Consider the following 22571-nt stretch of genomic DNA (forward strand, 5'->3'; position numbering starts at 1 on the left):
AGAACTGAAAAAGTCAATCATTGTTAGTAACATTTTGCCTTCATTGATATGAGATATTTCCAACTCTTTAGACCAGGGATCAACCCTTTTCCAGAAAAGGTCGGACAGTAATTGTGGGCCACATATGGTTTCTGTTGCAAACCCCCTAGACAACCGACTGGACAAAAGAAAAGATCTCTTTTGTTTAACTCTTTAGTTTATTCTTTCCTGCCTCTAAGAACATGAAATATTATACTGACCACTGTTTCTAACATAAACCCTGGCACCTCAGAATTTGAAATCCAGCTGCATGGGATGTGTCTTTGCCTGTGGTTTAAATCGGCCTAATCTACAAGGATCACTTATTCATCGGGGGCTATGCAATTCTCTGCTTTAGAGAAAAGACAGATGCCAAGTCCTTTCTGCTGGTAAAATATCCATTGTCACTATACTTTGAGCGCCATCAGACCAAGCCCCAGGCCTTAACTAGTGTTTATAGCCTCATAGTCTATTCAGCTCTGATGGGACCACCTGGAAATAATACCTCAGGGACAGCTCCAGGCCCCAGTCGCTTAGGTAGCCACAGATCACACCATCAATACCTAATATTTACAACTTCTATGAAGCTGCAAAAAGAGTTTGGGTTCAATCAGGTCTCACTGTGCTGAGAATTACACATAAATATCCTAAGCAGACCAAGTGCTGCGTATAAAAATACAGATTTGCAGCAAAGACAGGCAGGGATAATTATTTGCTTCATCAAAAAATCCAAAGTAAGATTCCTTTTCAAGTTTCTTTTCTTTGAATTATGCAATTTATAAATATTTAATGTTTACATATGTAACCCTGAAGGAAAGTGTCTATCGGTTGAAAGGAAAGGAAATTAACATTTGTTGAGTGTCTACATTGAGGCAGGTGTCTTAGAAGTGTTCTTCCATTTTATCCCTTCCACAATGTGTGTGTTATTCAATTTTATCCTTTCTACAACTTGCAAGAACTTACGGAATATTATCGCTCTTTCGAGATCAGGAAACAGGCTCAGGAAAGTTAAGGAACTTGCCCGAGGTCACACAGCCAGGAAGTGGAGAATCCAGAATTCAAGCCTTGACTGGCCCAGAGCCACGGTTTTGCCCTTTCCTCTGCATATGGTACCCAGGACACACTCCCCCTCCCCCACCCTGTGCTCCCCTCCAGACAGAGATGAGGGAGAAGTCTTGTCATTGCCCAAGAATTTAGACAGAAGGGACTTCACAAGCGATCATTTCTAATTAGACTACTTCTTTGAACATGTCAATGGGGGCACCAAACTTTATTTGGCTGCTGGAGCTGGTGAGAGCTTAATAGCTCAGCATTAAATTTTAAATTAAAAATAAATAAATAAAAATGGAGAAAGGTTGATTTTATAGCCTGAAAGGGAGGGAACAGAGAAAAGAGAGAGAAAGCCCCGAAAAAAGAAGAGAGGAAAGCAAAAGAGACAAAGTGTCAGTTGAGCTCAGTTACAGCAATGCCCAAGACTTGTGAAAAGCAGGTCCATCTAGGACCCAATTTTAACTTGCTTCATATGTGTGATATAAATTCCTCTCTCGCACCCCCAAATCTTCAGTAAAGTGGGCTATACAAGCAAATGCCCTGGGGAAGTGGTTTTAAATATAAGGACTGTTATGGGCACTGTGGGCCAGAATGTGATTTAAAACTAGAAGTAAGAAGGAGAAAAATAAGGCCTCTCACAAGTCACCAACCTCTTGGTAAGACTTTAGAGGATCCCCAACCCCAGGAATGAGGTCTGATTCTATCTAGATCATATAGATCAGAAAGACTCCAGCAAACAAGCAGAATTAAAATGAATTAGCAAACTCAGGTTACATACCTACAGGGGAAACCCAGTATAAATGGACTGTTATCGCTTGAACCAATAGCATAATTTTTAACTCAATAGTTCTGATTGAATTCATACTTCTAACATTATTAATTTTCTAAAGTATTTTCTAATAATCTTAACTGTTTGAACTCAAGTAAAGCCTTTTAAAATTAAATGCATTTGCTTTTAAGTGTGTTTGTTTTTTTTCTCTCCATTCAGGCTGCAAAAGTGAAGATAAGCCAGCCCATTAGAAGTGTCCAAGCACGTAGATAATGAAATGACGAAACAGAGCCATGTACAGTCTGTCTTAAAGGATCAGTTATAGGGTACAGGTTCAATCAACATCAGCATCATTTTAAGCCACAATCTCAGACTTAATGAGCATCACGTGTTCAATTACAAGATCAACCACTACCAAGCTCAGAGAGGTCTTCTGAGGATCAAAAAGAAAAAAATTAAACTACATGTTATGTGAGAGTTTCAAGCTTCAGGAAAAACATACTATAGATAAGAGCGACTCATTTGAAAATTTAATTCCACCCCTTTTTGAATTTCCTTTTTAGCCTGTCAGTTAGAACTTCCAGTTCCTACCCAGTAAACAATTCATAAATGAATGTTTCAATCAATAAGAAATGAGTGGGGCTTCCCTGGTGGTGCAGTGGTTAAGAATCCGCCTGCCAATGCAGGGAACACGGGTTTGAGCCCTGGTCCGGGAAGATCCCACGTGCTGCGGAGCAACTAAGCCAGTGAGCCACAACTACTGAGCCTGTGCTCTAGAGCCCGCGAGCCACAACTACTGAGCCTGAGTGCTGCAACTTCTGAAGCCCGCGCGCCTAGAGCCCATGCTCCGCAACAAGGAGTAGCCCCCGCTCACCGCAGCTAGAGAAAAGCCCACACACAGCAACGAAGACCCAACACAGCCAAAATAAATAAATAAATAAAATAAATACTTTAAAAAAAAAAGATTGCTTAAAAAAAAAATAAGAAATGAGTGAACAAACTAAAGTAATAAATGTAGGCACATGATCTTCCCAGAGGTGGGAGAGGAAAGCAATTTATTTCTTTGTAATACAGACAAACATAAGAAAGTAGTCCAACACAAAGAAATATAATGCTTGTCCTATTTTTTAAAAAATAAAGAAGGAGGAGGAAGAGTTGGTGACAGTGGTAAGATCTAAAAGAATCTGTTTCTAACTTACTTACAAAACAGACTCACAGATCTCGAAATCAAACTTCTGGTTACCAAAGGGGAAATGTAGGGGGAAGAGATAAATTAGGAGATTGGGATTAATGTATACACACTGCTATATATAAAATAGAAAACTAACAAGGACCTACTGTATAGCACAGAGAGCTATATTTGACATTCTGTAATAACCGATATGGGAAAAGAATCTGAAAAAAAAATGGAGATATATATATGTATATATATCTGATTCACTTTGCTGTACCCCTGAAACTAACACAACATTGTAAATCAACTATACTCCAATAAAAATAAATTTAAACATCTGTTTCTCACAGAGAGTAGAATGGTGATTGCCAGGGGCTAGAGGGTGGGGAGGGCAGATATTGGTCAAAGGGTACAAACTTCCAGTTATAAGATGAATACATTCTGGGGATCTAACATATAGCGTGGTGATTTCAGTTAATAATACTGTATTATATACTTGAAGTTACTGAGAGGATAAATCTTAGATGTTCTCACCACAAAAAAGAAATGGTAATTATACGACATGATGGAGATGTTAGCTAAGGCTATGCTGGTCATCATTTTGTAATAAATAAGAATATCAAATCAATACGTTGTCCACCTTAAACTTCCCCAATGTTATATGTCAATGATATCTCAATAAAACTGGAAAATAAATAAAACAATCTCTTTTCTTCCTGCTTCCTCTATCCTACTTCCTCCCCTGCATTAGGACCACCAGAAAGGTATAACAGAGAAACTGCAGCCTCTCCCAAAATGAGAAAGGGATAAAGAGCCCTCGAAGACCGCCCCCCACCAAACTCCCCTGGTGCTGTCATCCCATGAGGCAATGCTGGGCTGCATAAATCACTGTTCCGGGCAGCACAAGATACCATCATGAGTGCTAGCGCTACTCTGGGATGAATGATGGCCCACGGGGGACCACTAACTGTCTGTGGCTTTTCTCCTATGATCTGTGTACTTGGTGAGACAATCTGTTTCTCTGTTTCCTCATATGGTACCAAAAAGGAAGACAAACAAAGGTGGAGCGGTAATCACTCAGCTTGTCTGAGATTGAAGAATGTAGCCGATTGGCACCATATACACGGACGCTAATAACCATGGCGATGGTTTGATTTACTGTCCAAACCAGGACACTTGCAGAGGGAAAAGGGCCTTGTTCACTATTATGCCTGGACTGCAGGACAGGCATAAGACAGGACGTATGATCCTTTTACTAACAGCCCACACTACGGGGACAAAAGGAAATGACCTCATCTGAGGGCACAAAGGTGGCTCTAGGTCTACAACGTTCTTAATCCCGAGAGGGCACAGCCAGCAAAAGGATTTATGAAGGAGGTATTTAGCCAGGGGTCGAGGCAAGAGGAGGGGGTCATGGTGGAAAGTGGCTTCATAAATGCATTCAAAGTGGGCATACTTTCAGCCATTAATGGACAGAAGGAAAGCCACAACCCCTGGGAGACAGAGAAGGGCAACTGGCAGACCACATTCATTACAACTCACAAATGCCCCTAATGACTCAAACCCCTGACAACAGGGTAGCAGCATCCTTCCACCGCCTCACACATTTGTTGCGGAAGGGCCTCAGGTGAGAAGTGGAAGTATGATATTAATTTGTTCGCCGCAGTTGCTTTTTATTTCTCCTGCTTCAGAAGCATTTCACATATACATATTTCACAGCAGCAGAAGTGACCGTGCTGGGGCTGGGGCTGGGGGCAGGGGACGGGGCTCCTTCACGTCCAAGTGCAAAGCCATATCATATACATACTTCAGACAACAGTGGGAGGGCATCAGAGAGGAAACTTGGAGCCACCCCCAGCAAGGCACTTCTTGATTCCAAGAAGTCTTCACTTCAGTACAGAAAGAGAGAGAGTATAAGCACCTCATATCTTCCTCTTGCAACAGAGAAAGTTCATGGATAAAGTGCAAATGTCTAGCCTGTGCAAGGTCCTCAGCTTCTGTGAGCCTCAGTTTTCTCATCTATAAAATGAGGTACCCCTCCCTGCAGGGTTGCTGTCAGAATTTGTTTTAATGTATACATGACTTCAGGCAGCGTGCCTTGTCATTTCATATGTGATGAGGTTAATAATAACAGGAATCCTGAGTACTTATCAGTGCATAGATTAACTCAGTTAACCCTCGTGGTAACCTGTGAGATGGGCATCCCCATGGGACACGTGAGACGGATTAGTGAGTACCTTGCCACATCTAGTGCCCGGCAAAGCTAGCAAGTGGATACTCTTTGCATTGTCAACAGGAAGATCATCGTCCTAAATGCTAGAAAGGCAGCTTCTCTCTGTGTTCTTCTTTCTCCCCATCTCAGACCCTCTTAGCCCAGCTCCTTGCCTCTCTGGAGAGCAGGCTGGCTCCCCCCCTAGGCTGGGACACCCCAAGTGTCTACAAGAGGTCGAGGGAGAGGGGGACTGATGTGCACAGGTCCTCACCTCCCACCCAGGCAGATGGCCAGTGTGGCAGTCAGGCCTGTGCCGGCCCACAGACTCACCACCTCAGCGTCTCCCACAAATAAACACTCACAGAAACCAGGCCAGGCCATAAAAAGGCAAAGAGAGAGGCACCTTCCGTGCCATGGGGGATATGGTGATGGTGTTTATTTTCCTGCTGCCCTAGGTATCTAATTGTGTGCAAATATTAGCCTTTCCTCTGTCCCCGGGGATTCAGGCAGCAGGCTTTCATCGGTGCTTTACGACCCGGTTATAAATGTAAAGTGAAGGTCACCTGCAGATTGGACAGCGAGAGTGGAGAATTTGTTTGAAGAATAAGATAGAGAAACCCAAGATGAGCTAGAGAGCACATCCAGAGCCTATGGTCTGAGGAAGCTAGCTTTCCTTGCTACCACTAGTTAATTCTTTGGGGAGAAAATGTTCTAAAACTCAGTTCCTTAGCACCTGGGTATACACTAATGACTAATGTAGCCAAACATTGTCATATGGGACCAAGCCATATTGGCAGGAGAACTTCTACCTTCCAAATTGTGCCTTACAATGTAGAATTACTTTTCTCTGTCTCTTTGACTACCTGGAAGGATGAAATAAGAGACATTTTAACGCATCAAGTCCACTAAGGAAGCAGAGATATATGTGTGTGCTCTGATAAGATCAATAAACTTTCAGACTAACTAACTGTCGTCCTTTCATCTCAGGTTGGACTCAGCCTCTACAGGCTGAAAAACAAATCTGCCAAGTGATGTTGAAAAATCACCTTGGTCCTGAGGAGAATGCTTGACGTATGCACCGCTCTCTCTGCACTTGAGATTATTCCTATCAGAGATGAGTCTCTCCAATTTCTGGGGAAAAAAAAAATTCTTTTACTGGGCTACAAAAGCAGCTCCAGGAATTCTGATTCACTGCCGTGTGAGCTAAACCCAAGATGACTATTCCTTCCATCGTCACTGCATTGGAGAGAGCTTGAAATTTAACAGATGATTAATAACATCATGAAAACGAGATGCTTCTGCTATCTTGTTTTCACTGTAGCTTTTCACTTGGACTCTTTCTTACTTTTGAGTGCTGGATATTAATCCCAAATTAATATTTCATTTCCTGCGCCCCTTAGAAAATGCATCAGCACCTTCTACCAGCACCTCAGCTCTCTCTCCAGTTTGCAAACCTTTTTTCTAATGCTCATCTGTTATGTCACTTTCTTCCACCTGAAAAAGGACAATATAGGGAAGTAGGAATTTGTACTTCTGATCCTCATTTTTCAAAGAACAAAAGGTTAAACCCTCCCTTCCTCAGTAAGGCTAACCCTCATCCACAAGCTTTCCGTCTCTTCCGCCCATTTCTACCAAGAATGGAGAGAAAATACATGTTCTCAATAGATACGGATAAGCGACTCTCAACTGCAGACCTGAATGACACATCGTGTACTGTGGTTTTACATAGAATCTATTGGCCCAGTTCAACACCTTATGTGGAGATGCAAAGCCATGTCCCTCTCGAGCACAACCAACAGATAATTATTATTCTCCGTAGTCTTTTCACAGGAGAGTGAAGGTCCTTCTGGGGGTCCCACAGATTGAGTCAGAGACTCCTGCTCCGTGAATAAGGGCCTGAGTGTTTCCTTATCTTCTGGCACCAGTCACGCTGGACTTTAACTACTCAAGCCACGTCGGTCTCCCCCAGCAGGAGCAGAGCATCCTGGTGAAAAAGCGTGGGTTCTGGAGCCAGGCGGCCTGTGTCCAGATCCCAGTTCTATCTGTCACCTAAGCTTGGGCAAATTATCTAACTTCTCTGTTCCCCAGCTGCTTACCCTTACCTCGAAGGATCACTGTAAAGACTAAATAACTTAATGAACATGAAGCATTTAGAGCAGTGCCTAGCCACAGTAAATACCACGTAAGTGAGCTAGTGAGACAATGGATTCTGGAGGACAGGGAGTAGACATCTTGCATCATTTTTTATTTTATTTTTCTAATCATCCATCTAACACAGCACCTGCTTCATGGCAGGCATTCAGCAAATATTAGTTATTAAAATGAATACAACTGATTATGAGTAATGAAAATAATTGTATGAGCCACACACCACCAAAACCGTGTTAAATTAACGAGTCACAGATGTAGAAAACAAACGTATGGTTACCAAGGGGGAAAAAGTGGGGGAAGGGATAAATTGGGAGATTGGGATTGACATATACACACTACTATATATAAAATAAGTAACTAATAAGGACCTACTGTATAGCACAGGGAACTGTACTCAATACTCTGTAATGGCCTATATGGGAAAAGAATCTAAAAAAGAGTGGATATATGTATATGTATAAATGATTCACTTTGCTGTATACCTGAAACTAACACAACATTGTGAATCAACTGTACTCCAATAAAAATTTTTAAAATAAAAAAATAAATCTTGTTAAATGAGATTTTTGCTTCACCTTCAATGAGGAGCAAACACATGCACATTTGTAGATAAATGTGGACACCGACACCATAGCATTCATTTCTGGATTTTGTTTTATTTTTATGAGAGTTTTTTAAGAACATGGACTTCTCATTTGCAAATTCATTTTCCTAGTGTCATGCCAATTGCCATTAGCTCTTTAATTTCTGGCTTAAAAGCTTTAGATCTTCTTCCCTAAACAGTGATGGAATCAACAACCCCAGGGATAAAAACAATAATAATAATGAAGTGTAAGCCTATAGAGACAGGCCAGGGGCCGCAAGCCCGATCTTGCACACATTGAACGATCTTCTGCATGACCACTTATCTGAAGACAGGGCAGTGCCTCTGACTTCAGGGCAACAGCCAGGGGAGTTGCTTCAACTTGCCAGAGCTGCATCTTTGGGCACAAAGATGCCGATCCTGCGCTCACCAGAGGTCACCTGCTGCCTCGGCTGTGGTCCAAACTTCCTGCACAAAAGGCTGCTTGGAGGAAGGGAGGGCTCAGGGCAGGGAAGGAGAAGGCTTATCTGGCTTTGCACTCACTCACAGCAAGGATTTCCACTGGCTGCTGAGTGGATGGCTCAGGCACCATCTTTTCCTTAAAACCATTACGTTACTAAATATGTAAAACTTTGGGGCTATGGACACCAAGGGAATCTGCTCATGCATAAAGAACACGGAAGAAATACTCTTGACAACCAGACCGAGAGGAAAGGTCTTCTAGAGCACAGAAACAAAATCACTTTCTGCTTTGCTTCTGTGAAGGTTCTAAATGAAAGGGGAGTTCCCTGGCGGCCCAGTGGTTAGGACTCGGCACTTTCACTGCCATGGCCTGGGTTCAATCCCTGGTCAGGGAACTAAAATCCTGCAAGCCTCAGGTGCAGCCAAAATAAAATAAAATAAATAAACGAAGGGCTCTTGGTCTCCGAAACAGATATACAAGCACCATTCATTCATTTCTCAAACTGTAAGCAACTTCTACGGGTCAGCCACTGTGCCAGGCAGCAGGGATATAAGGATAAAAGACACAGACTCAACCTCAAAAAGCTCACAATCCTGGGAAAGAGACAGGTGAGAAAATGATGACTAGCTAATAGAGTCTAATAAGCATAGAGGCAAATGTGAGTGTTTGATGCTACCAGGCCAAGCAAGTAGCATGGAGGGTCCACGAAGGCTTCTTCCAGGCCTTGAGTTTTGGCACCTCTGAGGATAAATCAGCTCAGAAATCCAGAGCATAACACTTAGCAAAGTGCCATAGTTGGCACTCCATAAATGTTTAGCTGATGAATGGATGAATGTATGACTAAAACCCAGCTCATAACTACCACTGCTATACTCTGGGTTTCTATGAGGGGCCAAAATGGCAATGGACTGACTGATCGGATCACGTCACCCTGCTGCTTGAAACAGCCAGAGCTTCCCAGGGCTCTTAGCATAAAATCCAACATCAGGCCCTGCAGGGTGTTGCCCTTGCCTGTCTCCAACCTAAATGCCGACCAATCTCCCCTTGTTAATGGACCTCCGGCCACCTACACTCCCTTTCTCTCAAGTTCCCAGACATCCCGGCTTCCTTCCACCCACAGGGGCCTGACAGCTCCCTCCGCCCAGAACCCTTGTCCTACTAATCAGGTCTGCACACGTGCCTCACAGCTCTAGCTCCCCCACCCCTTTGCAGCATTCATCTGGTTTTATTTACACTTACTTCTGTGATTATATGCATAAGGTTTGCCTCTCCCACTACCAATCAGTAGGGTGACCATATAATTTATCTTTCAAACCACATTTGAGAGGAAAAGGGCCACTGTTCACAAATATTCCAGGTCCACAAAAGCTGGGATGTTTGCCCATCCTAGCTATAACACTCCAAGAGGTCGGGGACCACGTCTGCCTTTTATTCACCATCATGGCCCCAGTACTTAGCATTGAGTAAATCAATAAATTTGTCAAATTAATAAACGAATGAGGGAGTGAGTAAGCAGATGAGTGAGGGAGTGATTTGGGGTTTGGCAGAAGAAGAGAATGGTAAGTGTCACAGCCTTGGGAAATGTTCGTGGGTCATGCGAATTAACCAACATCTCCTGCTTGTGGGGAGAAAGTTTGACAGCTCAAGATCTCTGGCCTTCCCTTTATCTGCAGAATAGCAGCTTCGCTCACCATGACAACATCAAAGGCCCATGCCCAGGACCACAGCATTGTACCCAGTCCTCTCCTGCAGCCGCCCATATCTCAAATTAACTCCTCCTCCACCAGTGAAATGAGTCACTATACCAGGGGCCCACAGTTCAGCACCTGGCCCTGGCACAGATGCTCTCCGTATGTTGGGAGGGTTAAAAATCCAGGGGAGAAGGAGGAGAGGGATCTGTGTCAGAAAGCAAGCACTGACTCTCAGGAAGGAGCTTTCCCACTCTGTGGTTTAAGCAGATTTTCCCTTAGGAGGAATTTGTCCTGATACAATTACACACTCTCCAGCCCCATTGTGTCGAGCCAGGGATAGAAACTGATGAAGAGACCATGGGCTCTGGAGTTGGAAAATCCAGATTCCAGGCCCACTTTTGCCACTAGCTAGTTGCAAGGACTTAGCCAGGGCACCTAGCCTTGGTAAATGGGGACAGGAACAGCGGCTACCACTTGGAATAATGGGGAGTGAAAATGAGGCTCAGGAACACACGTAAACTGCCTGGCCCCAAGCCTGCACACAGTCAGGGCTTAATCAGTGGTGTCAAACAGTATCCATCAAATACATCTTGAGGCCCCAGCACCGAGCAAAGGATCCAAGACTCTAACCATTTATTAGCAAAGGATAAAAATCCCTAAGCGATCATACAGTGAAAACCAGTGGCAAAGATCCTACCCATCAACATAAAAAGTCACAACCTGAAAAATGACCACTACAGAGCCTCATCCACACAGGCTGAAGCATTCTTCCCTCCCCTGTCAGTCAGCGAAGCCTCATGATTTTGTCCCTTGACGGTTACAGAGGTTGAATGTTTTATTGCTTTCTCCAAGATGAGTCATGTGGGAAGTTTCTAAAACAATTGCACTGAGGGCAGGGAAGTAAGGAATTGTGGCACGTGAGAGCCTGGAGGATAAAGAAGTCCTTGGGATGGACTGACTGTCTAATTGAGTTGATGGAAACTGCGACTTCCAAAACCTATTCAATGTATTGGCTGGGCCAAAAGAGTTTGTTGGGGTTTTTCCATAAGATGTTTGGAGATGAAAGCTGGACAGGGGGAAATAGTGTTTCCTAAATGCCAACTCTATGCCAGGCACTCTGCTGAGTACTTATGTGGGTTAACTCACTCCCTCCTCCCATTATGCCGAATGAAGAGGGACTGCCCCATCCCCATCATAGGAAAAGTAGCCTTAGGCTTAATAGCGTTAAAGACCTAGTCTATCTGACTCCAATGCGCATGCTCCTTCCCCTCCTTGACACCCCCTTCTTTGAAAACGCTACAGTCCATATTTAGAGTGCTGTAGTACCGTGTCAGCCCACATTTCCCTAAAAATTTCTCTTTCTCCCTCCAATCTTTTCCTTGGGGTAAAACCTTTAAGAAAAGGCTCAGACGTAGTGTAGGGGGTACTGACCGTTGACACAAGTGAGCAGTCTAGCACAGCGCTTAGACCTATGGGCTCTGGAGTCCGGCATTCCCAAGGCTCAAATCCCAGTTTAACCACCTATCAGCTGTGTGGCCTTGGGCAAATTACTTAATTTCTTAGAATTTATTTGTTCATCCATGAAATTGAATGATGGCAATAGATCCTACCTGTAGGTTTGTTGCAGGGGTTAAATGAATCAAAGGATTGAAGCACTCAGAACATGCCTAGAGGAACGTAAACAACCAATAAGTGGTAGCTATTTTTTATTATTACAACAGCTCTGCAGGAAATTTCCCTATTACTGTCATCTGCAGACTCTCTCACGGAGTCTCAAGGGTAAGATTCCAGAGATGAATGGGTCTTCTGTGTCCTCTGTGGACAGAACTGCTGAAGCCCAGCTCAGGTTAATCAGCCTGCCCCAGGGCACCACACTAAAAGATGGACGTGCCTCACTGAGGGATAAATAGCAATCAGGCCCAGAGGATGCAGGGCCTTTCACTCAGTCACACTCTGGAGTCACTGGTCATCCCATTGTCTGGGTGACCCACTCCTTGGGGCTGCCTGAGCATTCTGGGTCCCTGAGGTTCTCCAATATGTGTTTCAAACCACACAGAGGAACAGTCAGGGTGCACAGAGACCATGGAGCCAGCCCCAGTGTCTACTTAATAGATCTGAGGCCAAGTGTCCCCATCAAAGCTGCGATGATTATCTAGGCGGCAGGGTAAGCCCTGTAAATGACACAGAAAACTGCTAGGTTACTTCCCTGGGCTCAGGCCACATCAACACAGCAAATGGTGTTAGCAGCCCAACTCAGCACTCAGGGGAGTCATTTCTGCGAAGGGGACTTTACACTTTAACAGTCGAAGCAAATCAAATTTAGTATTTGAAGCCCCAAAGTGCACTTCAGGAGTTTTCTTCTCTTTTCCCTTGGCAGAACCCCAGGATGCGCGTAACTTAGAGGCTTTCTACTCCCCACAGCATATCCTGCTGAAATAACAACAGAAGTCATGCTGGGGCCCTTAATGAGACAGGGCGAGAGCCCCGTGACCCCAACTAGGTAGGGTCTACGAGCCCCATGCCAGCCTGAAGAAGCTACAGAAGACAGACATTTGCCCTTCATCTTCCTAATAAAGATTTCTCGGGGTCTACGTCTCTCAGGGAGGATTTGAGGCAGGAGGTAGATGGGCCCCAGGCTGGGCAGCTGGAGTTTGTCCCCTGTGGACAGATACGCCAAGATGAAGATAATATTTAGCAGGAGAATAATAGGAGAGGCTGAGCCCTGCCCAGAAAAAAGATAAGAGACCACATATTTCGCATTGTCGAGGCCGAGGAGACCTTCCCGACTGCACATGCACAGAAAGGCTCCTTGGAGGTCAAAACGGGAGTGATGTCAACCTACCCATAGGCCTCTTCCCTAGAATCCAATCTTGGCTAGGAGATGCATGCACACGCTTGGGAGGACCCTGAGATAAACCAAATACGGACTCAGAACCAGGCAAAGCAAGATGACTGGCCAAAGGAAACCTGGAAGAAATGCCCCATATAGGTGATTCAAACTACCGTGAGGGCGCGACTCTCTCTCTGAGTCCGCCCATGTGTCTAGCCACACGTACTCTTTTTCCTCCTAATAAACACTTTGTTTCACTAAAAATAATAATAATAATTTAGGGGTTCTCTATATTTCTTTTTCCTGCCTTCCCTAACAAATAAATAGTAGCGATCACAATAGCTCAAAGTAGCTGAGCTTTTTTGTTTAATCTTCAGACCTCCCTAACAAGTGGACACTATTATCATAATCGTCACTTTACAGAAGGGAAGCTGAGGCCTGGGGTGACTCTCTTGCTCACCCAGGTCACACAGCCCACGGGCAGAAAAAAAATTTAACACAGGAAGATTAACTCCAGAGTGTGGGTGCCGCTCGCCGGGCTACCACACCCACATGGCCTCTGCTTGAACAGGCAGGGAGGTGGAGCGCAGGGCAGGCACTCCAGACATCTTTGCTGAATGGGACATGAGTCGTTTTCAAGTTTTCTTTGTCAGACTCTCTTAAATGTGGCCCCTTCACTGTGTCTCAGCATGGCCCACCGATGAGGTCCCAATATGCTTCCGAACTGGTCTTACTTCCTCCAATTTCTCCTTCCTCCAACCCTACATCCTCATCGCTAAAAGAGTTACCTTTCCAAAGAAAGTTTCCATCGTGTCACTACCTTCTTAAATCTTTCAGTGACTACCCCCACTTCCCGCAGCACAAAGCCCAAACCGCTCGGCAAGGCTCTCTGGGCACCTCTCACATCCAGCCCCTGCCCCCATCCCAAGCTCATCTCCCACCACCTGCCCACACCTCTCAGCTCAAGGCACACGGACCACCTGCACCTCCCTCAACGGGCTCCACATGCCGCTGGGATGCCCTTCACGGTAGGTCCTGAATGATGAACTCCTTCCGTATTCCACGTTTCTGTTTCAATGCGTGGTGTTTAAGAGAACAGGACAGTGTCAGACTGCCCAGGAGTGAATCTGAGATTCCACTCACTAATCAGGTGTCCTTGAGTGTGTGACTTCACCTCCTGCTGCCTCAGTTTCCTCCTCTGCAAGTGGCACAAAAGACTATCCTCATAGAATCGTTGCAGGGACTAAAGGAGACAAATAGCCACGAAATCTTCCCTGACCTCTGTTTGCCCCACTGGGGCTCCACTCCAGTGATCCTCGAAAAGACAAGAGATCACAGACGCTGGGGAAAATGTGGAGAAAAGGGAGCCCTCGTGCACTATTGATGGGGTTGGAAACTGGTGCAGCCACTACGGAAAACAGTACGACGTTTCCTCAAAAAATTAAAATCACAACTACCAAATGATCCAGCAATTCCACTTCTGGGAACACATCCAAAGGAAACAAAAACACTAACTCGAAAAGGTATCTGCACCCCCATGTTCATAGTAGCATTTACAGTAGACGAGACGTGGAAACAACCTGAGTGGCCATAGATTAATGGATAAAGAAGTTGTGAGTTATATATATATATAATGTAATATTATTCAGCCATTAAAAAATGAAGGAATCCTGCCATTTGCAAAAACATGGATGGACCCTGAGGATATGCTCAGTGAAATAAGTCAGATGGAGAAAGACAAATGCTGTATGATTTCACTTATATGTGAAATGTTTTTTAAAAATATTCATAGGAAAAAGGATCAGAGATGCGGGGTGGGGAAAGGGGAGTTGGAGGAAAGTGGTGGAAAGGTACAAACTTCCAGTTATAAGTCAGTCCTCGGGAGGTAATGTACAACTTTATGAGTATAGTTAACACTGCTGTATGCTATATATGAAAGTTGTTAAGAGAATAAATCTAAGAGTTCTCACCACAAGGAAAAAAAAATTTTGCCCTTTATTGGATCTATATGAGGTGATGGATGCCAACTCAACTTTCTGCAGTAATAATTTCACAATAAATGTTCAAACCATTATGCTGCACACCTTAAACTTATACAGTGATATGTGTCAATTATATCTCAATAAAACTGGGGAAAAGGGCTTCCCTGGTGGCGCAGTGGTCGAGAATCTGCCTGCTAATTCAGGGGGCACGGGTTCCAGCCCTGGTCTGGGAGGATCCCACATGCCGCGGAGCAACTAGGCCCGTGAGCCACAACTACTGAGCCTGCGTGTCTGGAGCCTGTGCTCCGCAACAAGAGAGGCCGTGATAGTGAGAGGCCCACGCACCGCGATGAAGAGTGGCCCCCGCTCGCCGCAACTAGAGAAAGCCCTCGCACAGAAACGAAGACCCAACATAGCAATCAACCAATCAATCAATAAATAAATCTTAAAAAAAAAAAAAAACCAACCTTAAAAAAAAAAAAACGGGGGAAAAAATAGCTCCATTCCAATGAATTCTAGTTATTGGTTTATACGCCTCTTCCTCTAGGGTTTCTCAATCTACTGCCATGTGAAGCTGGATGATTCTTTGCTATGAGTGGCTATGCTGGGCATTGTTGGATGTTGAGCAGCGTCCCTGGCCTCTACCCACTAGACATCTGTAGCATCTCTCCAACTGTGACAATTGAAAATGTCTCCAGACGTTGTCAGATGCCCCCTGGAAGCAACCCCCGCTCCCCACTAAGAACCACTGCTTGAAATTCTGAGCTCCTTGAATAATACTATAAACAGCAGCAGCAATATCTATCTTTTTTTTTGAGTGCTCACCACGTGCCAAGAGCAGTTCAAAGCCATTCTCATGAATTCCAGAATTTAATCCTCTCAATATCCTGAGGGGGAGGGATTTTCGGCACATTTTATTGATAATGAAATGGAATCACAGAGAAGTTCGCAACTTGCTCAAGGTGTATTTTATCTTCACCTTTTCTATCCCCAGCACTTAGCTTGTTACCTGATGTAACAGAAGCTCAGTAGCAACTTAAAGAACGCGTAGATGAATTAATTAATGAAACAGTCCCCTCCATAGCAGCGTCTGGGTCAGGGATGGTGACCTATCTGTCACCTTCGGAGTCCCATGATACCTCATAAAAGTAGTTTAAGTCTTTGGAAAATCCCTCCCCAGCTATGGCCCTTTTAAGCTATCCAGGCATTTCACAGGGGTTAAGCTGTTCCAGGTATTCCGTTTTTATTATTCATAACATGAATTACACCTTCCAGATTAGCTTTATGAGGGGTTCACTCAATCCAGCCAAGAGTCCTGACACTACCAGATAAATACCATTGACCAGCCAGATACAACAATAAAAATATCGGTGAGATACAATAATACTAATTCTCCAGCTTAGAACACACCACACTGAAAACCCTCCCAAACACTGTGTTTCTTATGAGCACTACACACAGTGCTGCTCAGAGGTGTGGAGTGGAGAGGATGCCCCCTGGTCCAAAAGTGTGGACACTTTCATCCTATGAAGGAATCAGTGAAGGGTAAACCATAATAAATTTTTTTAACATCTTTATTGGAGTATAATTGCTTTACAATGGTGTGTTAGTTGCTGCTGTATACAAAGTGAATCAGCTGTACGTATACATATATCCCCATATCTCCTCTCTCTTGCATCTCCTTCCCACTCTCCCTATCCCACCCCTCTAGGTGGACACATAGCATGGAGCTGACCTCCCTGTGCTATGCGGCTGCTTCCCACTAGCTATCTATTTTACATTTGGTAGTGTGTATATGTCCATGCCATTCTCTCACTTCGTCCCAGCTTACCCTTCCCCCTCCCTGTGTCCTCAAGTCCATTCTCTACATCTGTGTCTTTATTCCTGTCCTGCCCCTAGGTTCTTCAGAACCATTTTTTTTTTCAGATTCCACATATATGTGTTAGCATACGGTATTCGTTTTTCTCTTTCTGACTTACTTCACTCTGTATGACAGACTCTAGGTCCATCCACCTCACTACAAATAACTCAATTTTGTTTCTTTTTATGGCTGAGTAATATTCCATTGTATATATGTGCCACACCTTCTTTATCCATTCATCTGTCGATGGACACTTAGGTCGCTTCCATGTCCTGGCTATTGTAAATAGAGCTGCAATGAACATTGTGGTACATGACTCTTTTTGAATTATGGTTTTCTCAGGATATATGCCCAGTAGTGGGATTGCTGGGTCATATGGTAGTTCTCTTTTTAGTTTTTTAAGGAACCTCCATAGTGTTCTCCATAGTGGCTGTATCAATTTACATTCCCACCCACAGTGCAAAAGGGTTCCCTTTTCTCCACACCCCCTCCAGCATTTATTGTTTGTAGATTTTTTGATGATGGCCATTCTGACTGGTGTGAGGTGATACCTCATTGTAGTTTTGATTTGCATTTCTCTAATGATTAGTGATGTTGAGCATCCTTTCATGTGTTTGTTGGCAATCTGTATATCTTCTTTGGAGAAATGTCTATTTAGGTCTTCTGCCCATTTTTGGATTGGGTTGTTTGTTTTTTTGATATTGAGCTGCATGAGCTGCTTGTATATTTTGGAGATTAATCCTTTATCAGCTGCTTCGTTTGCAAATATTTTCTCCCATTCTGAGGGTTGTCTTTTCGTCTTATTTATAAACCATAATAATTTGATTCTTGACTGACACAGGTTCAGCATTTTTAACTGCTTAGCCTACAAAAAACTGTGGGTAAACACCAGTATGAATCCTGACATCAGAGTAGATGGAGATCTTAAAGTATCCCATGTCCAGGATTGATAGTCAATGGGTATAAAGGGAAAAAAGAGGAAATGCTTTTTGTTAAAGAGCAAGGAACTCCAATGCCTTTTGACTCTGCTAAAATTCTGGAAAGTGTTGAACATAAAGCAAATGTTTAAGAGAGAATCAAGCTTATGCTAAAGTAAACACTACTTCAAGGGCTGTAGACTCATTGGGCAAGGCAGGGTAGAGCCAGGCAGACCTCACTTTGAATCCCAGCTCTGTCATGTTGGTGGTTGGAAAGTTACTCAACCTCTTTTAGCATCAGTTCTTTACCTGTAAAATGAGTATAACTATACCAAGTTAGAAGGTTGTTGGAGAGATTAAATGAGATGATGGGTAGAAGGGGCCTAGCTCATAACGGGTGCCTACTAAAGGGTATATGTTTTAATTGTTTTAAAAATGATCTCAAGGGCACGTGCACACACACACACACACACCCTCATTTCATAGAGAAATCTTCGAGGTCAAAGGATAGGTCTTAACAGCAACACCAGAACTAGAATCTCTACCCTCCTCCATCCTGTCCTTCATTCTGGCCACTGAATTCTTTCATAAAGGAGAAGGCCAAAGAATGGACAATAGAGAAATACTGAATTAATAAATAAATGCATGAATAAGCTCAGATGTCTCATGGCATCACCAGTGTTATAGATTTAGTTTGATAGCTCATCCCAAAAGCATTTCTCTATTGGGTAATAATTAGATGTAAAGCCATGCAGAGGCTACACATGGATGCAAAGATAATAAGATATGATCCCTTTCCTCAAGATCTCATTGTCTAAGGAAAGAAAATTCAGGCACAAGTCTAGATTCAATTCAGACCACCGTTTAGGTTATTACATGTATTGCAACTAAATAAAAAGTATCTCACCACATATCACCAAAACATGTATAAGTTCCTTACTTAAAATTACTCCAGAATTATTTCCTCCATTCTCTACGCCTTTATGAGCCTTAAATCTGGCACAGATTAGTGCCAGATTGGTAGCATTTTACCATGAAAGGAGAAAAAAAAAAAAAAAAAGACAAGGCCATCTAAGAAAGAGTGATACGAAACACTGCCCCTTGACCTTTAGAATTGTAAGGTTTTATTTTTTAATAAAAACTGTAGGATATAGGTATGAAACTATATGTATTCCCAGGAAAAAAATGTATATTTCTATTAATCTAAGAGTCAAGTCAGATTATAGAAACTAATTTAAAAAACTACAACTACGGGGCTTCCCTGGTGGCGCAGTGGTTGAGAGTCTGCCTGCCAATGCAGGGGACGCGGGTTCGAGCCCTGGTCTGGGAAGATCCCACATGCCGCGGAGCAACTAGGCCCGTGAGCCACAACTACTGAGCCTGCGCGTCTGGAGCCTGTGCTCCGCCACAAGAGAGGCCGCGATAGTGAGAGGCCCGCGCACCGCGATGAAGAGTGGCCCCGCTTGCCACAACTGGAGAAAGCCCTCGCACAGAAACGAAGACCCAACACAGCCAAAAATAAATAAATTAATTAAAAAAAAAAAAAGACTACAACTACTATGAAGGGGCCAGATCACAAGCAGCCTCAGAATCCCCCTACCCTATCAGCGTAGCTGGAAATAGATAAATAAGCCAGCCCAGACTTGTGAATCCTACAGAATCCTAATTTGTAGTAGCCATTAGAATTTTTTTTAGCCATTAGAATTTAATGCTGGTGGGACTTCCCTGGTGGTGCAGTGGTTAAGAATCCGCCTGCCAATGCAGGGGACACAGGTTCAATCCCTGGTCCGGGAAGATCCCACATGCCACGGGGCAACTAAGCCCGGGTGTCACAACTACTGGAGCCCGCAGCCACAACTACTGAAGCCCGCGCGCCTAGAGCCCGTGCTCCGCCACGAGAGAGGCCACCGCGATGAGAAGCCCGCGCACTGCAACGAAGAGTAGCCCCCACTCGCCGCAACTAGAGAAAGCCCGCGCGTAGCAGCGGAGACCCAATGCAGACAAAAATAAAATTAATTACTTTTTAAAAGAAAAGAATTTAATGCTGGTAATCCCAGAGCCAGAAGGAATTGTGAAAGTTGTCCTTTCCATCCCTCTGTCTTCCAAACTTTAGAACCCCCAGAAAGATGGGACTCTCCCTTGCCTCCATAAATGTCACCGCCCCCCACCACTGCTCCTCGTGGCTCAGGAGGGCGTGTAGATTGGAGGCTGCCATCCTCCCTCACCTCCAAGGTGAAGCCCATCTGCTGGGCTCTAAACCACTTCCCTTCCCTCTTCCCAGGACTCGGTCCTCTCCACCTTTCGCTCACTTCTCAAGCCTCCAGTTTCGCTTCCTCCTGTCATGCCACCTTAGATGACTCCCTGTCTCCCACATCCCTTCCCAGCCTCACATCACCCCTGCCAAGCCGCCCCACCCCTTCCTCTGCCTTGTTTCTGTAGGCGGGGGCCCAAAGTTCTCTGCCTCCATTTTTTATGAACATTTTTTCCTTAATATCCAAGGCATGGAAGGGCTTTAGTACAGTGCCTGACACACAGTAGGTGTTCAAAAATAGCAACCTTGATTATCCCTGTTACTGTTATCCTTATTATTTCATCCTCACAAATCCACCAAAGCCTCTTTCAAGTCACTAACACCCTACCCATCCCACAGCTGGTGACCTTTTCTCTGCTCCATTCTCATTCACCTTCGACAGGTTAATACATCCCTGCTTGTTTAAAATTCTTTCTTTCTTTGGCTTCTAGGCCACCCTCTTACCCCAGCATCTCACACAGATTTAAAAGTTAATCAGCATATATAAGTGGCCTTGAATTTGAAAATCCAAAGCCCTTTGCCTGCTGCAGCCTCTGGCCACCACATGCAAAAGCAGGTGATACAAAACAGCCTGCTCCTACGTTGTACATGTGACCCCTCTTCCCCCACATTGTCACGGGTCTCCACTCAAGTGTCACCTCCCAGAGAGGACCTCCCTGACCATCAGGAGCACCTCAACCAACGGCAAAGCTCAGTGAGCCAGAAAGACAAAACCAATGCCACGCTCTCCCCCCCCACAGGTGATTCTACTGTTGACTCACTCCGTGCTCACCTGAATCAACGTCTCCAGCTCCTGTGGGCTCACACAGATATGATCCCGCAGGAATTCTGCCTTCTCCAAGGCAATAGTGTTCTTTTGACTGCTCTCAAAGGGCTGTTCCAATGCCCGGAAGACGAGACCGCCCGTCACGAGGTAGACCACCACGACCACGAAGATGGCAACCACTGTTTTCCACTTCATGACGGTCTGCAGGCCCCCCTGGGAGGCACCTTCCATTCTGGCTACCACCGTGGCTCGGGAGGAGATGGAGAGGCGTGGGGCCGCGTAATGCCCGTTAGTGGCGCCCTTGGGCTGGCACACCGGGGGCGCTGCTGCAGGAACGGCCACTGAGAAACGGGGTGGGTGAGAGGGGAAAAGAGAGTTTGTTTATAAACACAAAGCCCAAAACTTGTCGGAAACAAAGCACAGATGTCTTTCTCAAGCCAGCTTTCAAATGTGAGGATTAAAAATTGGTTCACCAAGCCTGCAGTGAGGGAATTCAATCAGTTGCTAGGTGCCTGTTGAATTCTAAAAAAGCGAGCACCAGGAGTTCTAGTTTTCACCAAAAAAATAATATTAATTGAGTCTGAAATGTTTATACTTCTCTACAAGGGTCCAAATTTGAAAGCCATGTCTCTGTTATTTCTCATTCATTTTCTCCCTTAGGTTCCTTGTTAAGTGTTGTGTAAGATACACAACAACCCATGATATTTTAAAAAGAGACATATTCTTCAATTTGGAGAGGAAAAGGTAGGAGAAGGATACCCAGCAGAATTGTCCAAGTGCTGAGGGCTAGGTAATACCAAGAGTATAGAAGAGATGAGCATCTAGCAAGTTTAAAAGTTCTTTTATCCAGGTCTATGGTCACAAAACAAAAGAAGGGTGAGCTTGCTATAACGAAGAGTCAAAAACCAAACCCAGTGACTCTCAGATCAAGATAGAGAAGCAGGAGGACATGGAACTCACCTCCCCCTACGAACACATCAAAAATACATCTACAGCTTGGGACCTGTGCTCTTGGGACGGCACTCAGAGGAGAAGGGAGATTTCATGGGTGGAGACTCTCCCTGGGAAGTGAGTGGTTCAAGCCACATATTGGGTGCCCCAACCCTGGGGTCCTACAAAAAGAAGACGAGCCCCCTGGAGGGCTGGCGGGACTAACAGGAGGGCTGTGGGAAGCCTGGGCTCAACTCAGGAGGAGCGTGCTTGTGCTGGCTTGCTCCTGAAGCAGGGACGAGAGGGCACATTGAAATCAAGCAGGTGGCTGACTGGTTTCCCATGACTTCCCCAGTGTGTACACCAGCCTGATCCAAGTGAACATTCCAGCCTTGCTTGCCTCCCATCACAGCTCCACACTGGAATGAGAGCTGCCATGACCAAGGAAAGACCTTAGTCGTGAGGCACTGAGGTAGCTCAAACCTGAAGCAGCATCTGAGGAGGGCCGAGGCAGCCATTGCTGTCACATACAAGTGGCACGTCAGAGGCAGTCCAGATCTCTGATGGTGGCTGGACCGGCACAGACTGTACCCCAGCCCTCACTGAGTGCCCGTGCTAGCTCCTCTTGCTCCAGTACTGTTCTACTCTGGAGTGAGGGTGCCAGTGCTGGGAGAGGGAGAGCACGTACTTGAAGGGAACTGAGCCAGTTTGGAAGCCCAACCCTCACGGCTTCTGCTCTAGCAACTGGGAACCTGACCCTGCTCCCCCATAGGGTGATGATGGACACTTAGCACAGAAGATTCAGCTCACACCTGCTCCAGCCCTAGTCCCTCCGTCTCCATCCCCACCTCCTACCAAGGTGA

At 44.8% G+C, this 22571-nt stretch overlaps 1 protein-coding gene across 1 annotated transcript in view; it reads right to left on the reverse strand.

Annotated features, from left to right (window-relative positions):
* KCNK10 (potassium two pore domain channel subfamily K member 10) overlaps positions 1–22571 on the reverse strand; it is a 137008-nt gene that overhangs the window by 52598 nt on the left and 61839 nt on the right. The window contains exon 2 of the mRNA XM_007188715.2: positions 20785–21119. Coding sequence (XP_007188777.1) covers positions 20785–21119 — 335 coding nt within the window. The remainder of the gene's footprint in view (positions 1–20784; positions 21120–22571) is intronic.

This window comes from Balaenoptera acutorostrata, chromosome 3 (assembly GCF_949987535.1).
Source record: "Balaenoptera acutorostrata chromosome 3, mBalAcu1.1, whole genome shotgun sequence".
In the NCBI taxonomy this organism is placed as follows: Eukaryota; Metazoa; Chordata; class Mammalia; order Artiodactyla; family Balaenopteridae; genus Balaenoptera; species Balaenoptera acutorostrata.